Source organism: Pistacia vera, unplaced genomic scaffold, assembly GCF_008641045.1.
Source record: "Pistacia vera cultivar Batoury unplaced genomic scaffold, PisVer_v2 Contig167, whole genome shotgun sequence".
NCBI classification, from domain to species: Eukaryota; Viridiplantae; Streptophyta; class Magnoliopsida; order Sapindales; family Anacardiaceae; genus Pistacia; species Pistacia vera.
The window spans coordinates 262,806-278,155 of NW_022195758.1; the positions used below are offsets into that span (position 1 = coordinate 262,806).

Here is a 15,350-nt window from a genome sequence, read left to right on the forward strand (position 1 = left end):
TTTATGAAGCTTCGTGCGTACCTTCCTGGCTTCCTCTTCTCAAATCTCATATACTATTTTCCACGCGCTTTTCTTTTTCATTTTATATTAAATATCACTATTGGGTAAATACTAAAATAAGTAAATTTATTACAAAGTTTTCCCTATAATACTCCTAAGAAATTTATACACATAAAGTTTCTCGAATGTGATCGCCAAAACGTTTAAAAATTTTGGATTAAAAATAATTACTCAAAAGTAGATTTCTTTCCATTAAAAGTTGATAAAATTTTGTCACTTATAAAACATCTTTGGTTAAAAATTAAAAATCATCATATTTTTTTTTTTTTTAAATATGGACATCCCAACAAGAGAGAGAATATAAAAATGGATACAGCAGTACAATCTAATCTAGCTTATATTTGGCTCGATATCATACCTAGTCTGATATTTGTTGATTGAGATTATTGACACTAAATATGAAGACAGAAGTAACGAGTTGACTGACTCTGGATAACAAATGGTACTTGACTGATTTGTCAAAATTTTATTAGTGACAAAATGTAAGTAAAAGGAGGAGACTCAGGAGAGAAGACCAATGGTTTGGAAAAGGCAAGCGAGGCGATTTATGCAATAAACTTATACAATTAAATTAGCTGTTTTTAAAATTAAAAACAGAAATATAAGTAATATTTGAATTTGAGAGTTACAAATATCCGTATTCAATAATAACAGAATAAGAGAGAGAGAGAGAGAGAGAGAGAGAGAGAGAGAGTTTTTTAAGAGACAAAATTTTATCAACTTTAAATCCGAACTCGTTGGCTTTGGTAACACGAAAGTGTAACATATGTTTGCGCTAAAAACAGGTGATAAAGACAGAAAGATGCTGAACCGAAAATGGACTCGGAATTACCAACGAAGAAAAGAAAAGAGAAAAAAGATGTCAGATTTAATAAGAAAAATTAAAGTACAACGAAAAATTAAAAACAAAAAGAAAAGCGCATGGACAATAGTATGTGAGAATTGAGAAGAGGAAGCTTAATAAAGAGGGTATACGTGTGGGAGGAAGTAGGGGATCCAATCCCAATTGAATGAAAGCACACGAGAAGTAGGATATGGAGTGAGGAGGATCCACACGTATCCGGTGGAGGTCTAATGTAGGCTCTATGCTGGCAGTCTTTGATTCACAACTAATAATCACATACCAGTCACTCCTGACCCTGAGCCTGCTTAATCAAGTGATCCTTCTCCATTACTCCACTTTAAGATCACAAATTGAAAACGAATTCAACGTATTTGACTAAAAATAGTATTTTGTTAATTAAAAGTAATTAATTAAATATATTTTTATTAGAAAAAGTATATGAAAATGGAACTTAATTTAATCATATTGAAGAGCTGAAATAAGATATAAAAATAATTAGATGAGTAAATCACGAGATAGATATTTTATATCAAAGTTTCGGAGAGCAGGAAGGAGTTAGAAATTGTATTTTTCTTTTTTGTGTCTCATTATTGGAATTGTTGCTAAAATTTGTTGTCTTCGGGATTAACGTGTACCCAGAATGTTCCTTTGTACAGAACTCAATATCTATCATTAATGAAATCAATGGAGTAGACTAGTCAACTTCATATTTATTAATTCATATACAAAATTCACAACTTCATGTTTTTCGTTTCCTTAAACGGATTGGACAATGACTTTCACGCGCCCTCAATATCTCACGTGACGTGACGTTTTTAATATTTCAATATTTTGGTGATTGAAATTAATTAAAATTTGACTTAAAAAAAATGGTTATATAAATCTTAATCACTCGATTGTCAATAATTGGTGGGATTGATAATAGTAGAGTTTGAGAGCTTTTAAAAAAAAGAATGATAATAGTGTAGAATTATAACAATGTTAGAATTTAAAACGGAATATAAGTTTGGATAATAAAGTGATATTTTAAAAGTTTATAAGTAAAAAAGTATCATTAAGTTATTATTTTGGTGAGAAAAAGTCATTTACTCTCGTTTAAACCCACCAAAACTTTTTATAAGCCCTAATTTGAATAAAATTTATTTAAAAAATTAACTTAAAAATATATTTCAATTTAAAAAAAATTAAAAAATTAAATTTGGGGTTCACAAAGAGTTTGGGTGGGGCTTAAATAACACCACTCCCACCTAAATCCAATATATTTTTATTTTAATTACTTAAAAATAAAAACAAAAAGACAAACGATACAAATTTTTTTTAGCTAAAATACTAAAATTAATATTTTAAATAATATTAAAATATCGAGTACAAAACATAAAATTTGTAAGAGTGATTTACGTTCAAATTAATCCCCATTCATGCATATGGAATTAATTAGAAACATGCTCCGAGCCCCCCCACGGCCCCACCAACTAAAGCAATTAATAACATGTTCCAGCAACAACTCCCCTCAATCGTAACAATTGTGGCTGAGACATTTTTAACTTTAGCTAATAACACAGCCTTTCTAAAGTCATTGCATTCGGCCCAACACCTAATCGGCCGAGCCCAGAAATGAAAATCTCTGTAAGAACTAAATTAATTTATGGTCCATGTATTTAAGGATTTCAGTTTAGCCATAAGTAAGCACAACCCATCGACGCCTGGCTTTAGGTAGATAAAATAGTTCATATTCAGAAGGTCAGAACAAGCTAGGCAAGAAGATTGTTGATTTTTTGATTGGGAAGAAGAAGTCATTGACTGTAAATCCTCCATCAACACATATAGTTTGGCCAGTTATATATGAAGCTTCGGGTAAGCACAAGAATGCTACCAAGGATGACACCTCCTTTGGTTCCCCATTCCGTCCCATCGGATTCGACATTTTACTTCCTCCAAGAATCTCTCATTACCCAGATACTGCAATCCATTAAGGAACATCCAACAATATATTTCAAAACCTTCTACTTTTATAACCATATATATATATATATACATAAAGTAATTCAATACAAAAGTAATTCTTACAGGTTCAGTTAGGGAGTTCTGATAAACCAAGGTTTTAGGTGGACTCCCTCCTCTCCTGAGCTAGTTTTTTTAGAATGAGTTCTACCAAGCCACTTTATCAGTTGCAAATTCATGACTTGTCAAACAATTTAATCTCCTAAAATGCATTAGCTTCTGTCTCTTCAGAAATAAAGAAATTTAGATTCAAATTCTTTGTTTCACATAGTAACCACCAAGTAGCCAATAACCCCATGCATAAAGAGTAATTTCAATTGTTACCTTCCCCGATATTACAAGGTTTTTGTTAAATTGTGAGGTTTGCAGTGCCGTTTTGACACTCAAGTAATGTGCTGCCATTTTGCGAAGCTCCAATTAATCTTGGCCCTTCGATGGATGCATGATCTAACGGCTCATATTCACCCAACAGGTCAACGGTATAAAAGAAGACACTTTCCCAGATTTGAGGGCTCTCTCGATTTCTCTCTGTAATTCGCGAGTGTAACCTAGTGTGTTAGGGTTTTCTCATTCAAGTTGTTCTCCTTGTGTAAATCTGTCTAGAATCTTGTTAAGGGTTGAGTGTTCCTTCAAGGGTAGAGATTTCTCTAGGCATTTCAGATTTGCAATGTAAAAAGGGGCAAGGGTGAGTCAGCAATTGAGGTTAAAACTTGAGAGTGAGATTTGGCCTGTAATATGTAATCTTGAGGCTTTAATCATAGTGCAGCGACTCTCCATATTTTGGAGCTCAACGTGGATGTAGCTTGTTTGAACAAGTGAACCACGATATATTGGTGTGTTGTTCTTGATTCTTTACTTTTCAGTTTGTGTTTGATCGATTAGTGTTTCGGATTGTTCAATTAGACTTGATTTACAACAGTAGTATCAGAGCTAGGACCCCAGGGTTCGTTGCCCTTTCCCTGTTTTTTTCAGTCTTCACTGTAAACATATTCTTGAGATGAAAGATTACCAATGGTTTTAATCGGAGAATCTCACTAGCAATGCCAGCCCACCCATCAACCATTATGTATGTAATAAAGAATGTGGCCTTCATTGGTATGGATACCCCAATGGTTCGAGGAATCCTGCAATGAAACAAAGTGAATATACAATTTTCAATTCCAAGGGAAGCATATTAAGACAAATTATGATAATAACTACAGTTCTAGAGAGTGGGCATATTGCTCAACATTGATAATCGATAACACCATTACAAGAGCAATCAGATTGGCGAGATCATTTTCTGACACAATAGCATAATATCTCATAAAAATTTCAAGCAAAGAAATAAAAGAATCTCTCAGCATAAAGGATATAATATATTACTGGGTTGGTGATTGATGAAGGAAAGAGTGCAGTTGCTCAAAAGCTGTTCCAGCAATGATATTTCCTAAGAAGACATTCACCAACATGAAGTAATAGTACTTTGCTGATGTCCTTCGTTCTAGATTTGATACGGCTATATGTCCCTCAATCTTTGACATTATCATCAAAACTGTTGGAAGTATGTACAAGAAGATTTTAAGAGCAAGACCAGGAAGAAAACCCTGAAGGAATGACTTGATGAATTTCCTGCAAAATATTGCCAGTTAATTCCAAGGAAGGCAATAATGAAATATGATAAATGTATATAACAAAATGTGCAAATAGCTATTTAAGAGAATTACTATGAAGAATTTGACATGAGAATTACTATGAAGTGCCTCATCTCTTGTTGCTTCAGGGTCTACCTTGCCCCATTCTGCCTCTGTTTCAGAACAAATTTATCATTCAAGTAATACCTCACCTGGCAGAGACAATAGTAATCATGATGCACGGCCCTTGCAGCATGGTAAATGGTCCAATGGAAAGGATGGTTTTCTTGTCACTGATATATGGGGTGTGGATGCTGGTAGCTTGATTTGTGCCACCCCAACAGTTTGGCTTCGGCAGACCGAGGAGGGAATGTATCTCTGTCCTCATCAGTATAAAAGCCTTACCATAATCCTTCTCATTCCTGTTTCCTCCATTCTAAATGGAGAGCAAGGTGTTTCTGCAGTAAAGCAACAAGTTCTTGATAATGTTAGTTCCTTATTTTCATTGTTGATTTATCATGATTTTTAGCCATTGAACTTCTCTTGCTTATGTTGTTTTTCTGGTTTGCTATCATTTGTCAATCATTACCCTCAAAATTTTGTTTGTTGCAGAAGTCCAGTGCGGTTGGTCTCTAAATCATGTCACGTTGTTCAGATCGGTTTAATTTAGTTCATCAGATATTTTAAATTAATAAGATTTTCTATCCAGTTAATGCTACTTATATCGTCCTGAAGCTTTCTTTTTATCCTCTAGGACCTTGACACTCTTCTATTGTGTATTTTCTTTTCACATCTGTCATTCTGCTTTATGCTGTCAGTTATTTGCGATTTTGTGGAATTCTTACTTCATTAGAAGAGTGTATCATTGTAGATTTGAAGCACACATAGTAGTGCCTAAATTTTATCTTCTTTCTTGCATCTTTCAGGCCTCACTAAAGATATTAAAAGTTGAAGAGAAACTATCCAAAGGTTGGGGTGGCCAGAATGCATATCATGTCAGTGGGTATCATTACTTACTTGCCGATGGTGACAGAAATATCTCAAGGGCTTCTCCACCAGGAAAGGTTACTACACTAACAAAGGTAAAGCACACTGTTGCAATTGTGTTGTGAATATGTCTGGTTTAACACAGAAGAATGTATCCATGCAATATTATTTAGGCTGGATGATTAACAATCTTTTACTGCAGCTTCAAACTGAACATTTTTTTTTTTTTTGGTGCGTGTTAAGGGATTGAGGACAGTTCAGTAAATGAATTTTAAATTATGGTCGACATCATAGGAGCACTTTGATTGTCTATTAGATCACCATATGTGTTGTCTAGTCTAGTCTATTTTATCATCCTCAATGGATGGCTTATATGAGGGCTAAAGTGGAAAAAAATTATGGTGGCTCCACCCCTGCTTATATTTATATGCATAGTCTTGTAGGTGACCTATATTAAAATGTGAGGCACATGTAATTATTTTCTTGTTATTTGAGGCTGACATGGAAATTTGAATATGCTTTGATGCTAAGGTGCCATTTATAAATTAAAGGGACTCCCATCTTTAAGAGAACTATATTAATTTGTAGTAGTGGTGTTTTGATGAGAATAAAACTTTCAAGTTGGTGCATTTTGTGTTATTGTGTTGCAGGAATCTTTACTTGCATTAAGCAAGCTTAGAGAAGAGGTAGATTTGGAAAAAAAAGTAGAGCAAAATATGATAATCCAGACTCTGAGAGAGATTTGGAACTATGCATCAGAGCAAAAAATAATGCCTGGGTTATTGCTGGGGGTAACAAGGGGGAAGGAGCTTTATATGGTTCTTGAGAAAGCAAATGAAACACTTCTTTATGCCTCTGATGCTTTTGAGAAGTTCAGCAACAGGTAGTGCTTTTTTCTTTTGATATTGTGTTGAACTTCTTTCAGTGTCCACATCATCAGTGTGATTATTCATCATTTTGATTGTTGTTGCTTTTACTGTTTCTGTTGGTACTCCCTTGTGTTTCATGTTGTTGCGAAGTGAATAATTTTAGAAAAAACTATAGTCTTGATGGTTTAGATGTCCTGTAATATTCAGGAGATTTTAGGGGGCTTAATTTATCTGTTTGTGCTCGGGAAAGGGTGGGAATGAGTAAAACTCCCCGAAACACACACACAAATACACGCACACATGCACATGTAACAATTTGTTTGATGAATTATGCAGGTATTGCAATGGAGCTTTTTCTTTGGACTACTTTGGATCTCCAGTATATGTGCTCATATAATAGAAATTTTAAGCATTCGATACACGTCTGTTGGGCAGCAAAGACTGTTGAATGAAATACAAAAAAAGGGAAACAAATTTTATTGTCGTTAATTATTACGTCAATTGGTATATAAAAAACTTACAAATATAATATTCATAAAATTAATAGTCATTATTTACATAAATTTTTTGAAGGTTGACACTGGAATAAAGTTTTCCAGAGCAGAACAGTGATAGTTCTCAAAACCATTGTTTTAAAACCCGGACCGGAGGGCAAACCGTTTTGCTGTCCGGGTCACGGTTCAATCGGTCCAACCGGTTGGACCGGTCGGTTGGACCGGCGACGTCAGCAATATTTTATTTTTAAAAAATTACATATTAACCCTTTAAATCTTAATATATTACAAAAATTCCTCTAAAAAGTTTCAAATTGGTCCCTAAAATTTTTATTTATTCCAAAAATACCCCAATAAAATTACCAATTAATCCTTAAACTTTTGATATATCTTCAAAATACCCCTATAAAATTACAAAGTAACCCTCATAATTTTAAAATATTTCAAAAACCCCCCTGAGACCTAAACCGGACCGGAGAAGCTACCGGTTCACGGTCCAACCGGTCCGACCGGTCGGTCCGGTCCGGTTTTTAAAACAGAGCTCAAAACCTGTAAACAAATAGGGTGTCAAAAAATTTTCCTTCAGAATATTTAAATTTTATATATATATATATATATATAGTTGAGATTAATGTATTAATGAGTATTTTAGATTTGGTAACAATATACCACATCATCAAATCATTCCTAAATTAAATGTATTTTATTTTAAAATTATTATTCATGAAATGAGTTGGATGAGTTAAAAGTAAAAATAAATTGTGCAAATAAAATTCTCTTTTTTTTATTTTCACCAATTATAGATAATTACATATTTTCACCGGTTAAAAGTAAAAATAAATTGTGCAAATAAAATACTTCTAAATTAAAGCCAGGCCCAAGTGCATGTATCAATTAGAGATATAACTTGAGCTATGTGTTACAAGGCCTAAAATCTGGCAATTTGGTGGACTTCCACGATTCAAAACACTTCTTTTTTTATTTTTACTAATTATAGATAATTACATTTGACTTTACTTAGGAAAATCTCAATGGGACAAAAATTTAAGCAAATAAACACGATTATTTCATGAATTGTATTTTTTTTTTTTTTTTTTTGGTGATTGGGGTGACCTAAGTTGCACGTACCTTAACTAATCTTTAGAGTCTATTGAACACTCTACAAGCCCAAAAGACTAAGTAAACCATAATTTTATTGTAGTAAGTGGTCCTAAGGTTTGAACTTAAGAACTCAAGGAATGAAGCAAACCTCCTTGAACACCAATGGTGTTGGATGTACTTAATATTGTCTTGTTAAAAATCTTATTGGGGAAGTCGAATGGGACAAAACTTGGTCAAGGAAGAAAGAGAACAGTGCACATATGTTTAGTATAGTGCTCTCTTTAATATTTTGCTTCCCCTAATCACTACTCCCCATAATAATAGCAAAATTAACTTGATTGCTTTTGAGGCATCGCATACTGATGTTATNGAGTTGTTTAATAGTAACTCCATTGTAATTTTGTTTGTGAAAGATAACTTTAATAAGTTAACTTTAGGCATGAGTACATTATAAGTATTATGGGCTTTTTTTCACATTTCCATTTCAGAATTGATCTTGATAACCAATAATGAGGTGAAAGTACTATTAATCTAATTTGTGAATGTTGCTATGGTAATTAATGTGTTCCCATTGCTTTACTATATTCAATCCTGATACTAGCAAATTTCAGCTTTTAATTTGTAGTTTTGTTGTGTTATTTTCTTGCCAGGTCTACATCTAGGATTTGTTTGAAGATCAGAACTCTCTGCTTTTATCAACACGAGGTACTTATTTGCCCCTTTCTGGCCAAGTTATCATGTTAAATTCATGAGTATTTCATTGCTGCTGATTTACTGACATAACTTTCTTCTGTTTTTCTTGTTCTTATTATGCAGCCGGCCAATGGAAGAAGATGTAAGTTATTTTTGTAGTTTGAACACAACACACACCCACCTAAATGTCCTCGTTGCAATTTTATTAATTCCCTGTTTTTCATGCTGCAGCATGTCAAGAATGAGGAAGAGGAGTTTAGCATTGGACCACTATCTGTTTTAATGATGAGTGTTAAAAACAATACCCAGGTAATTTTATTGATTGCCTCATGATTTTAAGTTGGCTTATAAAGGGAAAGTCTGTCATCATAAACTGAATATTTTGACCTGATTGGACAGGTGCTCATTAATTGTAGAAACAACAAAAAGCTTCTTGGTCGAGTGAGGGCATTTGATCGCCACTGCAACATGGTTCTTGAAAATGTCAGGGAAATGTGGACTGAGGTTGGTTTTTAGCAATGGATCATTTTTTTTTTAATGAGCCGTCATATATCTATGTTAAAATAATATCTGATTTCATTGTTGTAGGTACCAAAAACTGGAAAAGGCAAGAAGAAGGCCCTCCTGGTTAACAAGGACAGATTCATCAATAAAATGTTTCTCAGAGGAGATTCTGTGATTATTGTTCTTAGGAATCCGAAGTAGTAGATTTTAATTTGTGATGATCTATACCAACCCTATGAACACCATCCCACCAAACAGTAGGTTCGTTCTAAAGGCATTGCGTATGTTATATACACTTTTGTGATGCCATTCCTTCATACCAAGATCGGTGGGAGTATTTAACTGTTCCCAATTTAGAGCAAACTCACTCGAACTTGTATGTGTGTTAAATTTAATGGATCATATTGATGGACGTAGAGAATTGTAGGTCTTATCACCTCTCATTTGAAACATTGAAGAATTGGATTTTAGTTCTAGAGTATGAATGAGTTGTTTGCATCTCTGCGCGCCTACACCACTGTCGACTTTAGGATTTAGGATAAATAGAGCAGTGTGTATAGTCCCAATGGTTTGCAGAGAACTGCATATTTCTAATTTTAGTTGGTATGTGCCTTATTGATCTATGATGGGTATATTCTGGACCCAAATGATCTTTCGTGTTATAGCAATAATAGTCTACATTTTAGATGAATGACAGTCTTCTCTTTATACCTCAATCAATCACGTGATTTTATTGCCAACTTTCGCTAAACAATGAAAGGCTTGTCGATTGTGTATGTCAAAAAAAGGTGTTGAGTATTGGTAAGTTACATAAATTATCTACTAATGTTTACCTTAATTAAATCAGCTATAGAAAGGATTTAAAAAACCTAGTTGGGGCCTGGAAAATCAGGCATGGGTTTAGGAAGGAAAGCCCTGGATCGGGTATGTATATTTTTTATTTTCAGCAGTTAGATAAAGGAGCTATGATTGTGATTGAATTCTAAATTATGATTTTTCAAGTGTATAAATGTTACAAGTAGTATTAAATTCTTCAATCATCCAAAGTGTTAGATCTATTATGTTTTTAAAATTATATAATATAGATCTATATACAAAGATCTTCATTACAAAATAAATATAATTAATGAGGAGGGTGAATAGGTAATAAGTTTTGATTTTGTGTGTGATTTTTCCATGTGTTTTTTGTATTCTCATTTTATATTAAAATCTTTGTAAAAATTTTGTATATATATTATATATATATATGTACAGTTTCATGAAATTACAAATTGAAATCTTTAGTAAAATAATATTAAAACCCCTTACAGAAGCATAGCCCCCTATTGATAACATCTAACCCTCACCTCTATCAAGCCCAATTTAAACAATCCGTATCAACAAAACCTGGCCGCAGACCGGGTAGGCTGAAAGCGTGCAGACTCGCCTGGGTTTGTAAAATCCGGGCTTGGGTTTTCAAACAACCGGGGTTGATCCAGCAAAAACCCAGTCGGGCCCGTAAAATTTAATATTATATTTAATAAATAACAGAAAATATTATTCAAAGACACCTCACAATTATGACATAATTCAAGTTGTACCTTAGTTTAATCTAAGAATATGAAGAATAACAAATACAATATAAGATTTACGGTATCACTTTAAAAAATTTTGGAAAATTACAATCTGTTATGTTTTAACATGAACAGTAAGATTAAAATATTTTTATAATAATAAAATTGTAGTGCGGGGATATTAATAGAAAAAAGAATACAACTATCAAGTTAAAAGATTAAGTAATGACAAAAGGTATGGCCACGTATGGGAGGAGTTATGAGGTTATTTAGTGAAAAAGAGAATGTTCTATTTCACATTGATAAAAAGGCATTATTTATCTCGTGAAACATTCCTCTTAACAGACTTAAACGATTATCCCTTATAAAGTTTTTAGCTAAGACAACATAATTTACCAGTGTGAAAACAATGTTCTTTACAATAACAATACAGTGCAGAATATAGGAGGATCTCTGATTACCAATTGTGCTTTGTGCTTTGTCATTGCAATACATTTGGATATTCAAATTCAAACACTTATCATCCTTCAGGGCAATACCAAAAATTGGATCAATGGGCTCAGAAAATGGGGCTGGTGCAGGCACAGCCTACCTATTTAGATTAGTATTCTCATTGAGTGGTAAAGGGACTCATGCACAAGCTCTCATCTTATCTTCTGCTCCTTCTTTTTTCGCCCCCGAAGTTTCTTGTGAGTGGGATACGCAATCATCTTCGTGGGCCCTTTAAACTTTTGTGTATCTTAAAATTGGTGCAGAATGCTGACTATTGACACCTTGGGTTCAAGAGTTGGACCCCTTTTGCTGGTATAATCATATTGAAATTTTAAGGTCATTTGTCGTATTATAAAGCATTATTCATTTGTTCAAGGGCCGGCCACCACTATGCTAAAGCTCATAGAATTGTATTAGTTTGGTAAGATTTTCGCTTACATTTACATACGTCTTAATGTGTAATGTAACAATTAGTAGTTTTTTGCAACCAAAATGTCTGGATAACCTACGCACAAACATTATTATAACGAAGATACAGAGATTCTAAAATGATATTAAGTTTGTTTTTTTTGGTTGGACTATTATAAGGGATGCAATCACTCTCATGATATTGATAAAATAATAGTATTAATCTAAAAATGGGGTCTATCTCCATCCAAAATACATGATGGCTGCAAGGAAACCAAAGATTAATTGAAGTGTCGCAAAAACTGGTCTGGACATCTTATATCAAAAAAAAAAAAAAAAAAAAAAAAGGTAAATAGAGCTCTCATATCTTATTTATTATTTTTATAATATATACTTGATCTACTGATTTGCTAAAGATATCCAAAACAATTATTGGCTACTGATACCCACCTTTCACAAATATCTTCAGACCAAATAATTTAAACTAACAATTCGTGGGCCTACACCAAACCTAAATATAACATTTAAATTTATCCAATTTTTTAAACTTTAGAGCACCCGTTAAGCCTAAACTATTAAAGCATGCGTCTCTCCATCACCTGTGTAGGTAGAAATCTACAAAATACGTCGAATTATCAAATTAATTAATGGGTAATTTTGCTATTTGGAACTAACACTTTTATGATTCAATTTCCAGATTCTTGTTATAAGATATGATATAATGGTCATCATTATTATATTGAGTAGCCCCACTATCCCACTTTTATAAAGGAGTTGGATAAATAAGAAGAATATAATTCGTCTCTGTTTTTTCTTTGAACAAAAATATGCTTAGTGTTATTATTAATTAATAAATTAATAATGCATTTAAAACCATGCATGATTTATTATTAATTAATTATGGACAATTTGGTCACTTTGTGAATCGATCCTTTCACTAATAATTCAATTGCATAAAGGAATTCGATTTGTCTGCCAAAGTATGAAAAGTAGATTCAAGTTGAATATCTAATATTCACTATAGAAAACGTCAGTCACATCAAATGTCCCCTGATAATGAATTTAGAAATTTATGAATGGGGACGATAAGAGGTTGCATACTTCTATAATCCATAAAATTAAATTATCCTAAAGAAATAGTTTTAAATGGTTATTGATTATTTTATCAGGAGAGAATTTTTTGATATGCCCGTACAACAATTAAAAAAGTTTAAGTGATTAATAATGAAGCAGGAATATATCATATTTACCTACTAATTTATAATTATGTTATAGATCAAGATGAATTAAAAATGAAGCTTTATTAACTTTAGTAATTCTAATATGAGGGTGCATGCCTTTCCAAAGTTCGATGAATAATTACAAGATCTTTTTAAGTAATTTATTGCATATAGTGGGTTCCCATTAGCTTAACATAGTGGTCTTAATTTATAAATTAATAAGGTACGTGGGTTCCCTTAGCAAGTTGTTTTCGTAATTCTAAATTAATACGTAATCTCTTTTAGATGTGTCAAATAAATTTATACATTAATCAAATTTATAAATTTAATCAAATTTTTTTTTTTTTATAAATCCAATAATTGTCGCTCCTACGATTAAACAAAAGACTTCTAAGTAGGACTAACCCTATAGGTGGTTTGTTTACATAACATTCCCTATAAAAGGGTATAACAGTTATATGTACTAATTAGATTAATGTACATGCAACTTCAACATCTCACAGCTTTTCATTCATTTATTAACAATATCATTATCCTCATAAATCATTTACTGAAACTAATAAAAAAAAAAAATTAGGGGGATGAAACACATGTACCTAAGTCCAATCCATCACTGATTTTAAAGTACGAAATATAAAATGTAATTAGATGAAGATATCAGAGGTATCAAAGACATGTAATTCATTTATCATATATCAATTAGTCATGTTTGTTATGCCCTTCAAAAGTCAAGGCCTATGTCAGCACAATTAATGTCTCTTGTCTCAGAATGACAAGCTCATATCTTCAAAAGATATTCACACAACTTTATTCTCATTTCAAAGAGATGACTGGACGAGAACCTTCCATGCGTCAAAACAACTGCAAAACACTCATTACATTGAGTGGCAGGTGTCTATAAATAGGCACCTATCCCGAAGAAGGAGGTTGGGCTGTGAGATTTGAGCTTCATTCTTCTTCTGTAAAAACACGGTATTTCTCATCTTGTATGTATTACAGGTAGAATCATAGAAATAGTCAGAGGATCAAATAAAATAAACAGTGGTATAGAGTCGCTGTGAGCTCCGAACCACTATAAAAACTCCTATGACCAACTTTGATTTCTATTTTCTGTAAAATATATATCTAGCCTCCGTATTCAAATCCTGGTTCCATCACATTGCTGTCTCCGAGTCGCTCCAACGTTTCCAACGTGCGAGTAGTGGCGTCCAAAATCAAGGTTTCACAGATGGTAGTACATATCATAAAAATGATTTTTTATGAAAACAACAATATAACCTACCACATTAATATACGCACAATATTTATTACAGACTTTCTCTCTTAAAGAAGAAATATTGATGAAGCAATACATTACTTAATTTTTTTAACGTATTGCTTTGTCTTATTATGAACAGAAGAGCCTGAATGAAAAGACTCTGAGGTTGGAGAACCTAGGGGGAAAGAAGAAGACGAGTAAAGCAAAACTCGTACATTCTAGTGTCAAGAAACACAAGACCATTGGTGTGTCAAATAAGCCTTAAAGTTAAGTGAATCAGGAGCAGGGACCCAGGTCGCGCGTGGTTCAAATTATTGGCCTTATCAATAAGTCAGCATTTGGCTTCAGTGCAGGGCCAGACCAATATACACAGAAGACAGCCCAAACGCCATGCCCATGGACCAATCGTGTAGAATAATCTATCCTTTTTTTTATCTCTTTAATGGGGTGCGTGTGGAGTGCCCATAAGAAAATAAGAAAAAAAACACAATAGACAGTCGATCAATTATCTACAGAGAAAACGCATACAAAATCTATAATACACCACAGCTTTAAAGGCACTTGGGCCTCCTCATGCTCCTGCACCTCTTTCTCCTGCGGTCTAACGTACTGATTAGATTCTCTGAGGAATTGGGGTCTTATCTTTCTTTACTTTCTCTCCTCTAGGGTAGGGGTTCATGCGTACTTGTTCCAGAACAAAAAAGTTTTTCTTTTTTATGGGTGGGAAGAAGTGAATTAGACTTTTTCATAAATTTTGATCGCAAATATTATGGAGTGACCTATTTGCTTTTACTCTTCTTCTTCTTTATTTAGTTTTTGTGTGGTGGTGGCCTTAAAGTAAGTTCCAACTGTTTGATTGTTTACCTCTTCTTTAATATCAAATCTCATTACTTTTTATAGATGATATTGATATATCTGTTTCATCTCAATTTTTAAGAAGAAATTGTATAATTCATTTACATAATGAAATAATAAATATTAATTCTGAAGTGGAATATTGACTCAATGTGACTAAAGATATAACTATAATGTTTTATCATACGAGTAACTTAATTCTCGTTAGAATTAAAGACTTATTTGGTAGGTTTCTCAAATAGGTTTATAAGTAAAAAATTTGTCGTTGTGTGGTTAAAAACATACAAAGAACTTAATATAGCTTAATATAGCACAAGAATTTAACATATAAAATTAAATTATAATCGAATACATACAATATTTTGAATTTCATATTCAAATAAACTGATAAAAGCTTA

General features: G+C 32.8%; 1 protein-coding gene and 1 pseudogene across 1 annotated transcript; both read left to right on the top strand.

Moving 5' to 3' along the window:
* Positions 1 to 4,354: 4,354 nt before the first annotated feature.
* On the top strand, positions 4,355 to 6,771 carry LOC116125515 (annotated as a pseudogene).
* A 2,079-nt stretch (positions 6,772 to 8,850) lies between these two features.
* On the top strand, positions 8,851 to 9,535 carry LOC116125523 (small nuclear ribonucleoprotein Sm D2-like). The gene is made up of 3 exons (XM_031411234.1): positions 8,851 to 8,971; positions 9,062 to 9,166; positions 9,251 to 9,535. Exons 1-3 carry the CDS (start codon positions 8,885 to 8,887, stop codon positions 9,365 to 9,367), a joined length of 309 nt encoding a protein of 102 aa, XP_031267094.1. The 5' UTR covers positions 8,851 to 8,884; the 3' UTR covers positions 9,368 to 9,535.
* The last annotated feature ends 5,815 nt before the right edge of the window (positions 9,536 to 15,350 follow it).

Coding starts and splice junctions, on each gene's coding strand:
- LOC116125523 (XM_031411234.1), top strand. CDS start 8,885: ATGCTGCAGCATGTCAAGAATGAGGAAGAGGAGTTTAGCATTGGACCA. Junction 8,972..9,061: donor GTGTTAAAAACAATACCCAG/GTAATTTTATTG, acceptor CTGATTGGACAG/GTGCTCATTAATTGTAGAAA. Junction 9,167..9,250: donor TCAGGGAAATGTGGACTGAG/GTTGGTTTTTAG, acceptor TCATTGTTGTAG/GTACCAAAAACTGGAAAAGG.